Source organism: Hermetia illucens, chromosome 1 (genome assembly GCF_905115235.1).
Source record: "Hermetia illucens chromosome 1, iHerIll2.2.curated.20191125, whole genome shotgun sequence".
NCBI classification, from domain to species: Eukaryota; Metazoa; Arthropoda; class Insecta; order Diptera; family Stratiomyidae; genus Hermetia; species Hermetia illucens.
In genome coordinates this window covers 206,175,188-206,193,733 of record NC_051849.1, presented here as the reverse complement: position 1 = coordinate 206,193,733, position 18,546 = coordinate 206,175,188, and the positions used below count along the sequence as shown (strand labels likewise).

The 18,546-nt window shown below is 46.6% G+C and overlaps 1 protein-coding gene across 1 annotated transcript in view; it reads left to right on the top strand.

Moving 5' to 3' along the window:
• Positions 1 to 3,013: 3,013 nt before the first annotated feature.
• The window catches only part of LOC119647455 (mitochondrial carrier protein Rim2), an 88,892-nt gene continuing 73,359 nt past the window's right edge, over positions 3,014 to 18,546 (top strand). Inside the window, exon 1 of the mRNA XM_038048389.1 lies at positions 3,014 to 3,905. Coding sequence (XP_037904317.1) covers positions 3,859 to 3,905 — 47 coding nt within the window. The 5' untranslated portion in view covers positions 3,014 to 3,858. The remainder of the gene's footprint in view (positions 3,906 to 18,546) is intronic.

Below are 18,546 nucleotides of genomic sequence, written 5' to 3'. Positions count from 1 at the left end.
ATTGCAGGCAATCGCGAACGATGGCGGGTAAGTGTGGTTGACACGCTATACCCCACCATGGAGTGAATGGCAACCATATATATATATATCACATTTGGTTCCTACGATTATGGGGGCTAGTAGCGCTGTACCATAGCCCCCCGTTACACAGTAAGCTCAAACTTAATAAGGCGACCAGGTATCAGTAAGGTTCCGTTCAACAGTTAGTTACACCCAACTGCAATTATCCAATTCGCGTGGCACCCTGGTTTGTGGGGGGCATTTGTCAACTCCTCAGTCTAGATCCGTAGGGTTTTGTTAATAGTAAGGTCACCTCGCAAGGGTGTAGCTATCACCATCCACTAACGGTCATGATAGACGAGAGGCTTGGCTCCTGGAGTGCCACATATCAACACAAGAGAGTGATGGATTGGCTCCTGTAGTCTACTGCTTGACCCCAGCTATCCCTTTAAGTTAGACCTCTATGTAAGAGTGATTTCTATTTCTAGTTCCTCAGAAATGGAGAATATCTAGAGAGTTTTTTTAGTCACTCTCATTATAGTATGACATTTGAAGAATCCTCTGTTAAATTTTCTTGGAGAAATATTAAAAAATACGCCAATATACGCATGGAGTTAGTTGATCGTGCCCACTCATGAGCGTTTGGTCCACTACTGATTCCCATGTCTTGCATGAAGATTAGATAAGCAAAAGTACCTTCATTGAAGACACAGGCTGCCATATACGCTACAATCTCAACGATGACAGAGGTTCCAACCAAGTGTTTTGGTGACATTTTCCAAATAAGTTGGTTCAAACTCTCATTGTTGTTCTGCGTAAAGTCAACGATACATCGCTCCAGGAGGGCATCTTTGCTCAGATCTTCATAGATTGGCTTGGCATCCGAAACATCCTTGGGAAGAGCACTATACATATGTTTCTTCTTCTTTTTCTTCAGCCTTTGTCCCGTTCACAAGCGGGTTTCATCATTTGGCTCTATCAAATGCCTGATCTGGATGCAATCTGGAGGCTTTTAAATTCCCATCAAGCGTATAAGCCACAGTTGTTTCGGTCTACCTTTTGGTCGTTTACCATCGAATTCGATGTTCAGACCAATCTTGGCAAGTGAATTCTCGTTAGCACGAATTACGTGACCATACCATCGAAGTCGCCTCTCTCACAATATTTTCACGATCGGTGCAACCCCATAACGATCGCGGATATCCTCATTTCAGATGTGATCATTAGTCCAACACAGCATCTTCGTCTCCATTACCGCAAGACGCCGTCCATTGTCTTTTATAGTCGGCCAACACTCAGAACCATAGAAAGCGACACGACGGACGACATTGCAGTAAGTTTTAGATTTGAGACGTTCGTTGATACGTCGATCGCAAGAACACCAGTTGTGGAACGCCACTTCATCCAGGTTGCGTGAGTGCGTGAAGCAATTTCATAACGCAGTTCTCCATTGATCTCTTACGTGTCATTAGTACAAAATGAACGTGTCTATGGGTGGGTCCGCACCGGATTAAAAAATATACCGCAAACAAAGAAATTCGCGACAGCCCAACAATAAAAACCAGAACGCGAGCTAAAACTGGAAAATAAAAAAAAACGCTTGACCGCGCGCGTGGAGCCGTAAGTCTCCACACCCGAGTGCCACGATCGAGAGGAAAGATCCGCGCGGCCCCTGAGGTCGCCTCCCATCCTTGACATCCTCAGGCCATTATATAGAGGATGTCCCTAATAAAGCTTTGCGGGGTCAAGGAGGAAGAGAGAGGGAGGAAGTTCTCAAATCAAAAAAAAAAATTATTTGAAAAATTATTTCTTCGTTTCTACTCAGTTTTCCGTTGAAATTCTGGAAGATTATTTGAAATTTAACAATTTAGATCTTCCAGTATGAATGTCGATTTTCCACGAGACACTTAAGAGTTCGTGGTTTCTTCTGGGGCTGGTTTTCGATGTGTCGCGTTGCGTACGGTTAGCACTGCACCACGCGAACAGGTTGCCTGAAGACTTTTTCCATTCATACCAACGAGAATTCCTTCTTTCAAAGGTTTTTGATATACTTTTATCGGCTTTTGGCAAACACACAGGACGACAAGAACCCGGCGAACTCGGGATTTTCAAATTTTCATTCCTCGAATAAAAGAGCGGACGAGGTTCACGAATTAGAATAATTCATTTAATGGAACTTTTGAAAACGTTTCAAAAAGAACACTTCATTTTCCCGCGATGCTTAGCATTCTTCGCTCAAGGGAAATTCGTCGATCGTTCGCCACGGCTGTTCGAAGTACCACCCAAAACGTTTCCTCTAATCCGACCGGCTGTTGATCCGCTGTCCACCCACGAACCGGTCCCCATCCCGCTAAGCTCGCCTTGAACTCCAAGAGTTCATGTTGTAGCAACATAGGCGTGCGCCAAAGATGCGGCAAATCATTCCCGCCTGTCAAGATCAATTCTCCCGAATGCATTCAATCATGTGCAATCTACGGCAAACATTAGGGCAATTGCACATTACACAATAATTCAGAAAGAGGCGAATGAGATTCCGCTCCTGTCGCGAAGACGCGGTCACTTCAAACTGGGCCTTTTGGTACCTTTTCTACTGCAGTGAGGATGGTTCCGGGGCTGCTGCTTCGGTCCATCGCCTGTCAGATCCCCTTGCCCAAAAACATGATCAACGAACAAACAGATCCTCGCCAGTTAAATTAACCTACGCCCAATTCGGCGCCACCCACTTTAGGTGTATAGGCAAATGGGGAAAGAGAAATTCATATGAAATCGTATTATTATAATAAAATTATAATAGTTCAAACTTGCCCCTTTCACATGAAATTCCTTTTTCAAAACCTTTTATCTATAAAGCGACAAGTTTCCGGTTTCTCGGTATTGTGCACAAATCACAGTCTATATGCACTACCAAAACCAATATATCAGTTTGGTATACCCACATCAGCTTCTGGCAACACTTCAAAGATCAGTATAACAGTTGAAAGTTGGCAGCTATCAAAACTTGAAAACATTGCGCGGCTGACAATTCACTCGCTACTGTGACGGAGTAAGTGCTCGCCTTGTCGGAGCGAAAGTACCGCGACTTTGGTTATTGTTTTTCGGTCCATGCAAAGCACTGATCTCGGCCAATCGGTTCAGCTGAATGAACTCTATCGAATGCGCCTGCTTGCCCGGCTAAAACCCCCTCGACGCAGTTCCAATCAGCCCCAACCCCGGAATCGGACCTAACCTCACCGAGTGTTCCGCAGTTGCCAAAAATTGTTGTTTTGAAAAAGTGCAATTAACGCGCACCAGTGTGAAGTGCAGTTCGTATTGCAGCTGAATTAGCCCGAGCGGAGGAGCCCACGGAGCGCCAGTTGCGAACAAGCCCCCGGCGAGCAAGTGGCCGTCGCCAGTTTGTTGCGTAGTTCCTCGCATCTCATCTCCTCGTTCCTGTCGCTGTGAAAATTACATAACAAGAAAAAAGTTGTCTGAATTGCGGCTGAGAAGCATTCGAGCGTCGGCGACAGAAAACCGGTGCCGTTTCGAAGAGGAAGGGTTTCTTCGCTTCCGCCCTGGCAAGCGAGAAAGTGGATACAAAGTGAAAGAGTGACTTGGCGCCGGCATCCAGATCGTTGGATTTGACCCCCTCGCGTAGCTGCCAAGGGCGCTGAGGACAATTCGTGGCAGAAGGACCGTGCAGGAGTCGCTTCGCGTGGTGCCCCAATCGCTTCCGTGCCGTGCGATACTATGTAACTGCACAAAGTGGAAAAAGTTGGTGCAAGTGAAGTTCAGTGTGATTGAGTCGTTCCCAAAAATTCAACTGTGTTTCGTGAAGTGATCCCAACCCCGCGGTCAAGGGTCGGCCAAGGTTCAAGAACGATGTCCAAGCGGGAGCGCGATACCGTCATTCATCTGGTCGCAGGAGGGTAAGTGCAAAGTCTTATGTCATTTTTCCGGGCCATGTGGACCACATTTCGGGGTTCGAATTTCGCAATCAGCGCGCGTTTTATCAAAGTGGAAAAGTACGAACTTTCGGCCAACTCGTGGATGATTTTAGTCAAATTGTTGAGAGATAATCCCCAAGTTCCTAAGAGCCTTGAACCCTTGGCAACTGTGGGAGTTTCAAAAACTCGATCGAAACCCTCCAGTCGGGGGTCATTCATTCCAGCTGAGCGCAGGCACAAGCAGCAGCGATCCGAGCCCACTGAATATCAACTAATTCCCATTCTAGCCGTCGCGTCAGAGAAATTTATTGAAGCGATTTAGCCACAGAGCTGGGCTGCGCTATTTATAGATTCTGTGCATTGCTTGGGCCCCTGCAACCGGTCCCAGAGCCGCCGCGATCTTGGTCCGCTGCGGGAAGCGGAACGGGTTGTTTGGTGATGCTTGCCGAGTTGTTGTTTTGGTCTCGACCGAGCCAATGCTGCGCTTGCCGTGGAACGCGCTGCCAAACAACTCGCTCAATGTTCATGTCCTCTTTATTGGTTTGTTTTCGAAGTGAATATGCAAATCGGGCGTACGGCGTAATTCAAGAGCCGCTGCACCGTCCCAACCTGGCAGTGCGGTGGGGTTACGACATGCAATGTCAGTCCGCGCTCCACTTCCCATTGTTTACCTTTGGCCAACCGCCGTTGCTCAACATTGCGCCCAATTGTTTACAAGTTTCGATGTTTTGGTCTTATCGTTTGCGGAGGGTGTTTCCCGGGAATCAGCTGTTGATTGTGCACTTTCGTCTCTTTACTGGGAAGGTTTCGTGCCACGCTTGGGTGTGGGCATGTGCAGCGCATCCGGAAGGTCGGTTGCCATCCTTCCCTTAGGGACTTCAAGTTAATTTACATTCGTAGTCGTGGCAGATCTCACGTACGCACATTTCTCGCACTATAAACTGGCCTTGTTCACAATTTCGTAAAATATAAAAGTACACAACACGCACAGCAGCCAAGTGCCCCAAAAAGCGATTCTGGGTCTTTGGGACGAATCTCCGGGCCGCCATGGCGCTCAGTTTCTCAATTGTTTTGCCACCAATTCACATTAGAACCGCGGCAGCCTTGAAGTTGTTTACATTCAACCCGAGCGTCATAAACTCTCGTGAATAGAAAACAATTAATGGCTCACAAGTTACCGGTTGTTGGGGACTATTATTGTCAGTCACGCTTGCGATTGTGATTTAGAGTTTCATTCGGAAATGTTGCGGTTGAAGAGGTTTTGTGGTTGCAATGTGACATTGGAAAGATGTTTACCGAATACGGATTAAATGTCCAAAAGATTGCTTCCGATTCGGTGCATACCTAAAGTAGTCGTCTCGGAGAGGGGAAGAATACATGCTCTGGATCCTCTGGGACTCCATCGAAATTTTGACAATCGGGTGAGGTCTCCAATTTGAACCTGTGCAGGTATTGGCGATATCCTCCGTGCCCCATGAGAAACTGTGTGAGATTATAATTAATCTCACCGTGCCGTCTCTCCAACCACTCCTTGATGGTAGGAATGAGTCTGCGAGTCCACCGACCCTTTCCTGAGCGTTCCCACCGCTCTTGCCATCTATTTATGGATCGCTCCCTCTCAGCGTTCTTCGTCTGCAATAAGGGAGAGATTGACTTCGCATGGTATATATTCGCCATTTCATCTGTCAAGATGTCAATCGGCATCATTCTCAGACAGTCCTGAAGGCAGAACATACCCTCAGGGCTGTCCTCCTGTAGACTGCACTCTGAAATCCGCAACTCCTCTCTCCAAACTGGGGTCGCATAGAGTATGACTGAGGTCGCCACCTTGGCTATAAGCAACATGGAGGTATGCCGTGGCTCTCCTATGTTCGGCATCATCCTTGCCAAGGCCATTCTAGCAGTTGATGACTTGTCGCAAATATACTGCACGTGTTGCTTAAAGCTGAGCTTCATGTCTATCACCACCCCCAAGCATTTGATGGTCGACTTGGAAATGATGATATGATTACCGATTCTAATACAGGCATAACTTCTCGCCCGGCGCTTGGTGATGAGGACCGCTTCTGTTTTTTCCTTCGCAAGTGTCAGACCAGAGCTCTCTAGCCAACAATAGCACTGATGGCCTCGCTTGAGTATAACTCAACACCTTCAAGATGCTTTGCGACAGCAACCAGCGCTATGTCGCCAGCATAACCCATCACTGTGGCCTCCCTTGGAAGGGGAAGATTAAGTACATTGTTGTACATGATGTTCCACAGTAATGGGCCCAATACGGAGCCCTGCGGGACACGCGCGGAAACAACGTACTCCTGGGGTCCGTCATCGATGTCCTACCAGAACCTCCTTTCAGTTAAATAACTATCGACGATAGCCACAAGAAGGGGGGAATATCAGCCTTCGCTAGGAATTTGCGTATTACATTCCAATTGGCCGAATTGAATGCATTTTTCACATCCAGGGTTACTATCACACAATATTTGCTGGTACTACCCTTTCCGTGAATTGCATCTTCGGCCAAGCCAGTATCCAATTTGATGGCTTTACGGAACCTCTTACTGCCGATCTGAAAGGCCGCTTTGGCTCTCAACAACCGGGAGTAATCTATTATAGATTGCCCACTCTAACATTTGCCCCACAGTGTCCAAAAGACATATGGGTCGGAATGAGGATGATTCACCTGGAGGTTTACCAGGCTTAGGCAAAAGTATCAACTTCTGCCGCTTCCATACCGCTGGAAATATCCCCTCGGACATGCACGCTTCGAACAACTTAGCGAACATGTCCGGTCTGGATTTCACGGCAAGCTTAAGGGCCTTATTCGGTACTCTGTCCAGGCCCAGTGCTTTATTGTCTCCTATTCTACCGCAGATCTCCAGCAGTTCGTCTCTGGTGGCTGGTGGAATTGCCGCCACATTCAGAGGTGGTTGGAATTGTCGGTGCCCTCCTCTTGCTTGGGGTATAACCTCTGAATGATTTTCAGAGTAGGACACGTGATCTGTGAAGATGAAAAGGCCTCTGAATCGTCCTATCACGTTTCTGTAGGCACTTCCCCACGGGTTTACGTCCGTTTCTGAATAGTGTTCCTTAAAGCATTTCCTCTTGCTTCGCTGGATGGCGAGCTTGAGGGTTTTGTGGGCTGCCTTATAGGCGCGGGCCTTTTTTGCCCCTGATCGACTCTACCTTCCGCCCTCTGAGCCGCTCTTCTAGCTCGGTGGCAGGCTGATCGAAGGCCAGCCACTTCAACATTCCACCAGTAATTTGTCTTCTACTGGGTAACGAGCAGCTCCTAGGTATGGACGCGTCACATACTTTGGCGATGAATTGGGCGACATTTCCGTAGAGGCGCCTGCTTTATCAGCTTGATCTAACCACACCTCTATGAAGGTCTGCTCACTTTCTTTGTCCTGTGGCGGGACACATGTCCCAAACAAGATTGCCTGGTGATCGCTGCGGGTGTAGAAGTCCAACTGTCGGGTGTTGATAAATTCGTCGAAGGCAATTTTGACAGCCTCTTCGTTCCTAAATTGTTTTTCCACCAAAAAATGATCCAAATGCTTAAAAAAGTGGTAGTCGGTTGGCGGAAGGTCCGGTGAATATGGTGGATGCAGCAGAGTCTCATACTACAATTCGTTTAACTTTTGAGTCGTTGTTCTGGATACGTGAGGTCGTGCATTGTCGTGAAAGAGTATCACACCATCTCTGTTGACCAATCTCGGCCGTTGAATACTCAATTACTCAATTTTTGGTCCAATTCCTCGTGTTTGGCACAGTATTTATGTGCATTTATCGTTCCTCCAGATGCCAAAAAGAATAGTGGATAACTCCAGCTGTAGACCACCAAACACTCAGCATTACCTTCTTCGGGTGAAGGCTCGGTTTCGGCATGTGCTTCGGTGGCTCATCAGCATCTAGCCATTGCGCTGATCGGCGACGATTGTCGTATAATATCCACTTTTCATCACATGTCACTATTCTGTGCAAAAAGGGATCGGTACTGTTGCGGGTGAGTAGAGAACTGCAAATTTCCATGTTTTCCTCCGTAAGGGCATGCGGAACCCAGTTGTCGAGCTTTTTCACCTTTCCAAGTTATTGCAAGTGCCGGGAAACTGTCGAATAGTGTACGCCCCATATCAGATTCGAACGTGGTTTACTCAAGTAAATCCTGAACAACCCTGTCTGTCTGTCCGTCACACGGACGGGGTGTAAATTTTTTTTTCATCAAATGTAGTCATGTGGGGTATCAAATGAAAGGTCTTCGGTACTTTCCGAAGCCGGTCTTAGTTTTGACATTTGTTGGAAAGGTAGGGAGGGGGTCTATTACCATTGACTACGATGTTCAGACCAATATTAGTAAGTGAATTCTCGTTAGCGCGGATTACGTGACCACACCATCGAAAACACCTCACTCGCAGTTTTTCCAGGATCGGTGCAACCCCATTTCGATTGCGGATATCCTCATTTCGGATGTGATTAAAACGTGTCACGTCACTAGTCCAATGCATCGTCTTAGTTCCCATAACCACAAGACGCCGTTCATTGTCTTTTATAGTCGGCCAACACCCATAACTGTAGAGAGCGGCAGACGGACAACATTGCGGAAAGTTTTAGATTTGATACGTCCATCACAAAGAACACCAGTTGTGGAACGCCACTTCATCCAGGTTGCGTTTAATATTTCACTGGAATGTCAATTATTCTCGTTACTTTTGACGGCAGCTACAACTTTGGCACCAATGGGCAGATTTCCAGGAAACTATACGTGCTCTATGTCGGTGCAAAATTTAGGGTCAGGAGCGAACTGAAGGGGAGTTTTCCAGTCAATTTTTAAAAGTTGCTAATGCACTATTAGTAAGTTTGTTTGAGCAGATATCGGAATGGGATATATTTTGAGGCCTAGATTTTCATATAAGCGCATCATTCTGATTTTTTTCAGATTTTTGGGTTGGGTAGTTTCCGAAAATGAATTCTGTCTCACTTTAAGTGTGCGCATTTTGATTCCTTACTTGCACATTTCGCAATCTATGTCAAAACTAATATAATTTTCGGAAAGTACTCATCGGAGTCTTTCATTTGGTACTCCACATGATTATGGTAGGTATCAGTGGTCGTTCCGAGGAGCCCAGTTAGCGCATTGGTGTGCCGTTTTAATGCCACAAATTTCTAAATTCGTGACTGCAGTTATGAGAGCAGGGAGGCAGAGTCCAGCCGGCTCAGATCATCAGAGCTAGCCCGTAGCATTCATGAAGGAAAGCAGCTCTCACACCCTGCAGTTAGGAATTTCTCTGAGGTCCTTAAAGGATGGTTTACTCAGTGTCCTTAGTCTGACTCAGCTAGAGCTGATCGATCGCTTCCCCGTCTTTTCCGCACCTTCAGCAATGCGAATTGTAGGTATGCCGTTCCTGACAGCATTGTCCCCTATGGGCCAGTTCCCCATGCGTGCGCCGCAAACTTCTCCGCATTTGCACGCGTTTGGCATAGAAACTCTCGTTATCGGGTTTTGTTATAAGCGGACCAAATCCTCCTTGACTTGGCACAGGTGGTGAGCCTTCGCCATCTGAGGTCCGCGGCTGCTAGATCGTGCGAGTAGATTCCGCCCTTAACAGTCGCCAGCGAGATACCGACTGTACCCGCCGAAGGTCTGCCAAGAGCAGAGCCCCGCCTGGCCAATCCGTCAGCCTGCTCATTCCCCGTTATATTCCTATGACCGGGAACCCAGATAAGGGTAAGCTTGAGCATGCCGCCCAAAAAATTAAGCTCGTTTCTGAACTGCCCCACAAGTCTGGGGGATGTCGTTGTTGAGTACAAGGCCTTATTGGTCGCTTAGCTGTCGATTCAAATGGCTATGTTATGCTTGGGGCTCGAATCATATCTCAGCCATCGACAGGTTTCTACTTTCGCCAGTACTTCCGCTTGGAATAAGCTGGCGAAACCTGGGCGACCATACGACTCGGAAACATTGTGTGTATCCCAGAAAACTCCCGCACTTACTCCACAGATCATCTTTGATCCGTCACTGAAGAATACTTTGTCATAGTATTGCAACACGCCACCAATTTTCTATTCTGCCCTGGTTGGAAAGTCCACAGCAAAGTTTCTCGTAAATTTCAGCTTGCGTGTGGAATAGTCCGTAGGAGTGCCCAGATTTTCCGAGGTACTTCCTATAGGATGTTACTATGGCCGCACTGCGCGCTACAACGTATTTAATGTAGAGGTCTAGGGGAGGAAATGAAGGAGTACATTGAGAGCATCCGCCGGACAGAACTACAGAGCCTTAGTAGCACCTGCACACGCACTATCTTCACCCCACTGCTATCCAATATCTGCAAAATCTCCTCCATCACTATTAACCAGAGCACCGGAGAGATCGTGCCACCCGGAGGTGTGCCTCTGTTCACAACTCGGGTCAGATGGTTGCCTACCAGATCCGAATGGATTATCCTGGTTATTAGCATGAAGATAATCAAATGCGTAAGATATCCCTCCAATCCAATACTAGTCAAGGCTCCCTTGATGTCGTTGTTGAACCCATTATCCCCACTATTAAGTGAAATTTTTATGTCAGGCCTAGAAAAGAAAATGGAAGAGCAGATGACCAAACCTAGAGTTTGGTTGCGCTATATAGATGACGTTGTGTCAATTGTAAAAGAGGGAGATAAGCAAGATTTACTTGACCAAATCAATAAGTGGCACCCTACTATAAAATTCACGATGGAAGAGGAATCAAACGGTGGCGTTCCCTTTCTCGGCATAAAAATACTAACGAGGAATAACGGCTTCGAATTCCAAGTACTATTGTCAGGACGTGTAACCACTCACACCAGCATAAAGTGGTGCACAGTCTTTTGTCTATACCTCTTAATAAAGAAAGTTTTGAAAAAGGAAAGTCATTTCAGTATGAAAATCACTCGTGCGTCTCCAAGACTGGGGTACGTATCCTAAAGAAATGCAGCTCCGGTAAATTTTGACAAGCCACGGCGTCTTTTCTACTGCTTATGTAACTGGCATTGTGTCATCTGGACCCGAAGATTTATAAGCGAACAAGCTGTTCATAGCCTAGCCGAGCTTATCCTCGGAAATTATCGATTTGATAGTCTCGCGCGGCTGGAGTGGCTGGCTGCAAACTCTCCAAGCAAGGCTCTGACTCACGCTCATCCTCGCTACGTCTGAACAAGCAGTTCTAAGGTTTCACTAGAAGATTCCGACTTTTTAAAGAAGAATGTGCTCCTATGTTCCTTGGACATGGCTCAGTAACCTTGCGGCTTGGAATTTCTAGTTCCCATCTGTCCACCAAATTTTGTTCGGATCGGATTAGCCGTTTTGGAGAAAAGTCGGTGTGACAGATAGACAGACAGACGGTGAATCGATTTTAATAAGGTTTTGTTTTACACAAAGCGTTAAAAAAAACGTGGACCTCAGATGAGTTGATGTCAATCGATCTCAAACGACGTTTAATCACCTGTGGGCAGCTGCTCCAACGGCAGTCAAGGAAGGGATTTCACTGACTACGAAAATGGTGTGGAGAGCAACAATCCTAAGCCCGAATAATCACGAGGTTCGCCAGGTCTTTCATTGACATATTTGGAAGCGTTGAAAAGGGAAATTCTGCCCCGCCTAACGTATTCATCAGACATCACGCCACAGTCTTCGACAACTAGGAAAGTTCGCAGAATTGGATCGAAACATTAGTTGAATCTAAAAATTGAAAATTCTATCGACGTGGTATCCGTGCTTCCCCAGAAACATGCAGAGCCGAAAAAGGAAAATTTGGTCTCAGGTTCAAAAGACTCTCTCGTTGCTTGGGCACGCCAGAGTGTGGGATTTTTATCCACTAAAACTCCTGTACTCCTTGGGTCCATCATCGGTATTATACCAGAGCGTCCGCTCTTGCAAGTGTCTATTGAAGATAGCGGCGAAGTAGGTGCCAGAGACTTTCGTATAAGGTTCCAATTGGCCGAGTTGAATGCACTCCTCACATCCAGGGTAACCACCACACAATATTTGTTGACGAAGCCAGTAACCATTTTGATGGCATCAATGGTTGATCTGGCTTCACTGAACCCATACTGCCTATCTGAATTGGGATTGGGAATAATCTATTATAAATTATCCGCTCCAACATTTTCTCCATAGGGTCTAGAAGATATATGGGTCTATAGGCGGGCGGTTCCCATGGAGATTTGCCAGCCTTAGGCAGCAGCACCAGCTTCTGCCGCTGCCATAGTGCAGGAAAGATACCTTCGGACATGCACGTTTCGAACAGCTAAGCGAACATATCCGGTCTACATTTGACGGCAAGTTTGAGGGCCTTATTCGGTATGCCGTCCAAACCCGGGGCTTTGCTGTCGCCTATTTAACTTCAGATCTCCAGCAGCTCGTCCCTAGTGGCTGGTCGAATCGGCGTCCCATTCAGGGGGCGCTGGAAAGTGTCAGTCAGTGTCAGTATACGCCACCAATTTCACCCCGCTACTGCGCATATCTGCTCACAGCTTTGGTCAAGTGGCTACCTCCCAGAGTAGACTGGATTATCATAGTTCTTAACTCTAGTCTTATTATGATTAGCGTTTTTTTGAAGGCGTTGGTACTAACGTTGTTACTGCTACATCCAGGGAGTAGCAGAGTATATTTCTTATATTATAATGTCCGTGTAGTAACCGTGCTAGTTACCTCGTAAAAAGCGGCTTTTGTACTTTTGGCTTTGAGATTGGCTCCTTTTCCAGAGTCCCGACCTGGAATTTTAGCTTGCCTATCATTTCAATTTTGCTAGCTTGCACACCGGAGACTTGGTTCCTGATAACCTGAACAAACTCCCTCCTGGGGTCAATGAAGAGGTTTGTTTTGGGGTAGGGTAGGTGAATGCATTTACGCACAGTGTTGGACTCCCGATTCGGCGCGTCGTCGGACTACCAAATAAACACCTCCCCATCGTCAGGGAGCTAGCCTGGAACCGTTTGTCACATTACTTCGGGCTAGTCCCCGAACTCTCCCGCCTTGCGGAGCCTTCAAATCAGGGAATTCCTTTCACCAACGGGAGGGGAGAGGAAGAAGGGAACTGTCAGTTCAAGGAACCCCCTGCCATCCAGCTCCTCCACCGGTCGAGTTATATCTTCTTAGCAACGAGAAGGGCCCGAACGTAATGGGCAACACGGTTCCACCTTTCAGCAGTCCTCAGCATCTCTTCGACAATGTTGCCTGGAGAGAGATCCCCTGTATTTAAATAGAGCTGCTGACGAACCCCATCCCACCTTCCACAAGAAAAAACTGTGGTGGGCTTCGTCCACAACTCCATTGCAAAACACATAATCCGGAGAACGCGCCTTTCCAATCTTGTGTAGGTAAGACTGAAAATTTCCATGCCCACTTAAAAATTGGATAAGGAAATAGTCAGTCTCACCATGCTTCCGATTGAGTCATGCACCTAAGTTGCCGATGAGCCGCGCAGTCCATCTGCCTCTAGTTTCATTTTGCCACGAGAGCTGCCACTCGTCTAGAGTGCGTTGCCGTTCTTCGCGAACAACCACCTCCCTTACGCTTGTGTATGGCCTGACGCTCCTTAGCAAGAAGGGCAAGGGGGATCACTTCCGCGATCACCATCACGGCCGGTTCAGAGACAGTGCGGTACGCAGACGCCACTCGCAAAGCTCCCCATCTCTGTACTTGCGCTTGGCGTCTACGATATACCTCCTTATTAAGAGCGCCAGCCCATACCTCTGCGCCGTAGAGCAGGGCAGACTGCGTTGAACTCATTAGGAGACGTCGCCTGCTAGACGTAGGACCCCCAATGTTTGCCATTAGCCTACTTAACGCCGAAACTCCAGCTGCAGCCTTGTTCGCTGCTGCTTTGATTTGCTCAGAAAAGCTCATCTTTGAATCAAGAGTCAACCCGAGGTACTTTACCGCTGATTTTGACTCGATTATCAACTCGCCGAACGATATGGGACGCAGGGTCGGAATTCTCTTTTTAGTCAGGATGACTACTTCGGCTTTTTCTAGTGCAAATTTGAAACCATGCGCAGCCATCCATCCGCTTACTCGTCGCATCAATATGTCGAGTCTGCTTTGCGCCTGTTCGACAGTGCGTCCAGCAACAAGCGTCCCGACATCATCTGTATAGCCGACCAGGCGCGACTCTTCTGGCATGTCGAGTTTAAGTAGACGGTCGTAGGTGGCTTTCCAGAGGTCCGGCCCTAGGATGGATCCCTGTGCTACCCCCGACGTGATCTATATCCACCTTTGACCCTCTAGTGTTTCATAGAGCAGAGAGCGGTTCCTCAGATAGTCCCTCAATATCTGTAAGAGATAGTTCGGCACGTTGAAAGTATTGTCTAGTGTGCCTAGAATGTCTGTCCATCTTACGGAATTAAAGGCGTTTCTGACGTCAAGTGTTACGGCGAGCACCACCCGTCTAGTTCGGCGGTTATGTGCGTCTGCTCGTCGAACGGCGTCCACGACTTGCATGACAGCATGAATTGTGTGTGCTCTAAAACCAAACTGCCGGGGAGATAAATCTCCGGCAGCGCGTATCACTTCAGCGAGTCTACTTCTGATGAGCTCTTCGAGCAATTTCCCACCAGTGGGCGGTATGAAGGCGGCAATTGGGGGTTGCCTTTCCCTTTATGGATCACCGCAAGCCTCGCAACCTTCCAACGAGCAGGGAAAATGCCCTCTTTCAGGCAAGCGTTGAATGCGCCGAGCAGTAGGTCTGGCCGGTGTTGGAATACCAGTTTGTATACCTCTGCTGGAATACCATCGGGTCCTGGCGCCTTCTTGAAGAGGTTGAAGACATGTACAGCGATATTTAGATTGAGAAGGATCTCTGGTCATACACCCTCCAGTACTTCACCCTAAAAGTCCCATTTTCGATTATTAGAGGTATATCAGGGACCTCCTCCCAATTCCCCAGCTGGAGAAATGGAAGATTGGTGTACTGCCCCTTTTACATCTGTGTTAATATATTAATAATAAAAGAGTGGCTCACTTTTTTCGTTGGATTTTCGAGATGTCTCGAGTCGTATGCGTTGCGTTGGCTTCGCAGCCTATCAACATGTTGGCCTTCCTTGCTGCGATAGTGGACAGCTAGTATTGTAGTCTTTCTGGTGAAGTTGATCGATCGCAAGTCATGTATGCCGAGATATTCACGGTTTATGCTCCCACCTCTTCCAGTTTTAGCGCGGTTAGTTCACTGGAGCCCACATACTCTAGGTCTTTTCCATTCAGTTTCTCTTTGACGACGTTGACGAGTCCAGGTTGTCGTTCGGTTTCGCGTTTTATAACTCGCCTTTTCCAATGTCTCTACGCAATTTAACTAACTAGACGTCCGTGTAGATACTGGCGTTTTGAAGGTCGCAATAATCGGTCAAGCGTGTCCTTATCCATGCGGATCTTTGGCAACCAGATGTAAGCGACTGTTCTCTGGTGAATCTCATCGTATAGGATTACGTTGAGCCTTACGCCCTCCAAAGCATCGCTGATCTTAGCGATGGACACTGTTAATGGTCAGCGGGATCACTATGTCAAAGAAAGGGTGCATTGATAATCGAGGCTTGCTTGCTTGTTTGAAATCAAAATTCCTCTTAAACTTTGATTCCATTATCTACTTTACAATTAAAGACCAAAAAAGAACTCCTGATTACTTTCGAGTCTTGACAATGTACTTTTTTGAATTCTTGCATAAAATGCGGTCAAACTGATTATTCCAAATCAAACCAGTGCACGAAACGTTGGACTTTTCACAAAACAAAAAAGTGAAAGATGTCAGACTAATTTTTTCCATAATTTTATAACCTAAAACAAAGATTACCACCGAAATGATACCAGAGATCATTAGCGGTTCAAATTTGTCATTCATTGAAAGTGTGCTCAGACAGATTAAATGAGAATTCGTGTTTCATTAACGTCACATCGATATGGGGTCGAAAAAATATTCCAAATCGTATGAAATTCGACCCTGAACGTTATTTTTAGTGAGGTTTTATCAGTTATTTTTAGATGAAAAAAGGAAGGAACAGAATAAGGGCAGGAGTCTCCTCTGTCAAACTGAAGATTTATAAAAAGGTGCATTTATTCTTCACTGAATTTCGAGAAAAAGATCTTTGTATCTATTGTCAAATCTCCACAAAGCCAGTTAAACTGGGGAATCCGGTTTGACTCCCTGTTGGGTGGAAGATTTCCTCATTGTATTTTTTTGTGAACCTAAAGAATGCAGCAGGGTGCATTCTACTTATGCAAAAAAAAGATAGCTCAAAAGCTAACCAGTCAGAATGAAAATTGCGAACTTGATTAGCGAAATCTATTTCCGCTAAATGCCGTATTTCAGAATAAATACTAAATCTCAGATAGATACAAACTTTTCCTCACATAAGCAAAATCTTGTGTATCTTAAACCGGTCTCGAGGTTCTTTTGAAGATAAATTTTCAATACCAGTCAATAGGAAGCCGCAGATATAAATATTTGGTTATACGATACAAACAGGTAAGAATACCGCGGATCATATCATTTCTCCGATTATGGCCTTGGATCAAATCCACTATTCGCAACTGGAGAAGATTTGAAATGTTATGAATCTAAAGATATCGTGTTTCTTCGGAAATTGCGCTACAAGTTCTAGTCTATAGATTATTATTATTATTCTGTTAAGAGAAAATCGCACCGCGTCCTTGAAGAACTATTGTGCCCTTTTTATTGGTTATAGTGTACCTATTGATCATGGTATCTCAAGCAGGCCTTAACCGTCAGGAACTACTTCCAGATCTTTCAGCTTTGTATCTGGTAGTAAGTGCTCTCCCAAATCCCTCGACCTACTTTGCATAAGTGGCGGACACTGTCCCAGGACGTGTATAAAGGTTTCGTCCTCCTCATAAAACCTGTCGGCAGTGTCCGTAGATATCCCTAGCTTCCTTAGTTCCCTAGATAGTTCAGCCGACAATAACCAGTGAAAACTCCCACTCGGAGGTTCTTTTTGGTGAGGTTTAAGCAATCCTTTGTGCGTATGGGTTCGTATCCCCCAATAAGCACCCTGGACTGCTCCATCCCTGGTAGGCCCGCCCAGTATAGTTCCCTCAACCGTTCCTCTTCATTTCTTAGATTCATAGCCATGAAACCGTTTCCGATTCCACAGAGGGGTTCTGGCCCGTGTAAAGGTGTCTCTGCTCCCTTCTTGGCTAGTTCGTCCCCTGCTTCGTTGCCTTCCAACCCAGCATGGCCTGGAACTCAAAGTATCCAGACCTTGTTGGACGAGCCGAGTGTATTCAGTCTCTCAAGGCATTCCCATACCAGTTTAGAGTTCACCTGGTTGGATCTAAGTGCCTTGATCGCTGCTTGGCTATCGGTGAGAATAGCTATGTTCTGCCCCCTGTAGTTCCAGATTAAAGGAGGCACATTTGTCTATGGCGTATATTTCCGCCTGGAATATGCTAGTGTACCTGCCCATTGGCTCAAAGTACATTTTCCTTGGACCAATGACAGCGGCACCCGCTCCCTCTCCCTCTCAGTGAGGGATCCGTCAGTGTACCAAGTAATCAGTTGCTGGTTTAAGCCGTAAGTCGCAGCCACGCTCTCCCAGTTTGCCTTGTTATTTCAACGTGTTTCAAACTTCTTATCGAAGTGAAACCTCGTCGTCATGTTATCCCTTGGTATCAGTAATTCGGGATATCGCCTAGAAAGAATATCAATCTTCCTTTGATTTAGGTAGCTCCCCGCCTCACTCATACTACCGACCATCCTGAATATTGATCTCCTTGCCTGCATCTGTATATGCAGATGGAGAGGGGTTAATCCCAGAAGGACCTCCAGGGATGGCGTCGGGCACGTCCTCATGGCCCCACTTGTACACACGAAAGCCAGCCTTTGGAGCTTATGTAATTTCCTGGCTTGTGTGCTGAGTTCGCTTCTTTCTACCGAGATTACCGCTCCATAGGTAATCATTGGCCTTACTATTGCAGTATATATCCAAAGCAGTATCTTCGGGCTGCAACCCCATTTTTTTCTTGCTATGGATCTGCAAGTCATCAGAGCCCTCGTGGCTTTCCGACATGTGTCTTCCAGAGTAATTTTTGATCTAGCGTAATTCCCAAGTATTTGACCTCTGTTTCTGGTTTCACCTCCATATCATGTATTGTTATGGCTCTCAGGTGATCCAGCTTACGCCTCCTAGTGAATGGTAATATGGTGGTTTTGGCTGGGTTGATCCGCAGTGCCACCTTCCTGCACCAGGCACTAGTAACCCTTAGTCCAGTTTGGATTCTATCACATAGGGTAGCTTCATATTTGCCCCTACAGATTAAAGCAATGTGGTCCGCGTAACCCTGGACTTCGATTCCAGTATTTGTTAACACGTCCAGGATTTCATCCACTACCATACTCCACATCAGCGGCGCTAGTACCCCATCCTGTTGACAGCTTTGAGTGGTGTTCATGACAGTAGAATTTGTATCTGTCGGTACCTCTATTTGTCTGCTTTCTAGCATTTTGCCCATCCAGAATGCCAGGGTGTTTCCCACTCCTTTGCGGTTCAGGGCATCTTGTATCTCTGTGTGCGATGTGTTGTCGAATGCTCCTTCGATGTCCAAAAACGCGCACAGTGCAATTTCTTTTGTTTCTATGGCATCCCGTAGTACCTCTGTC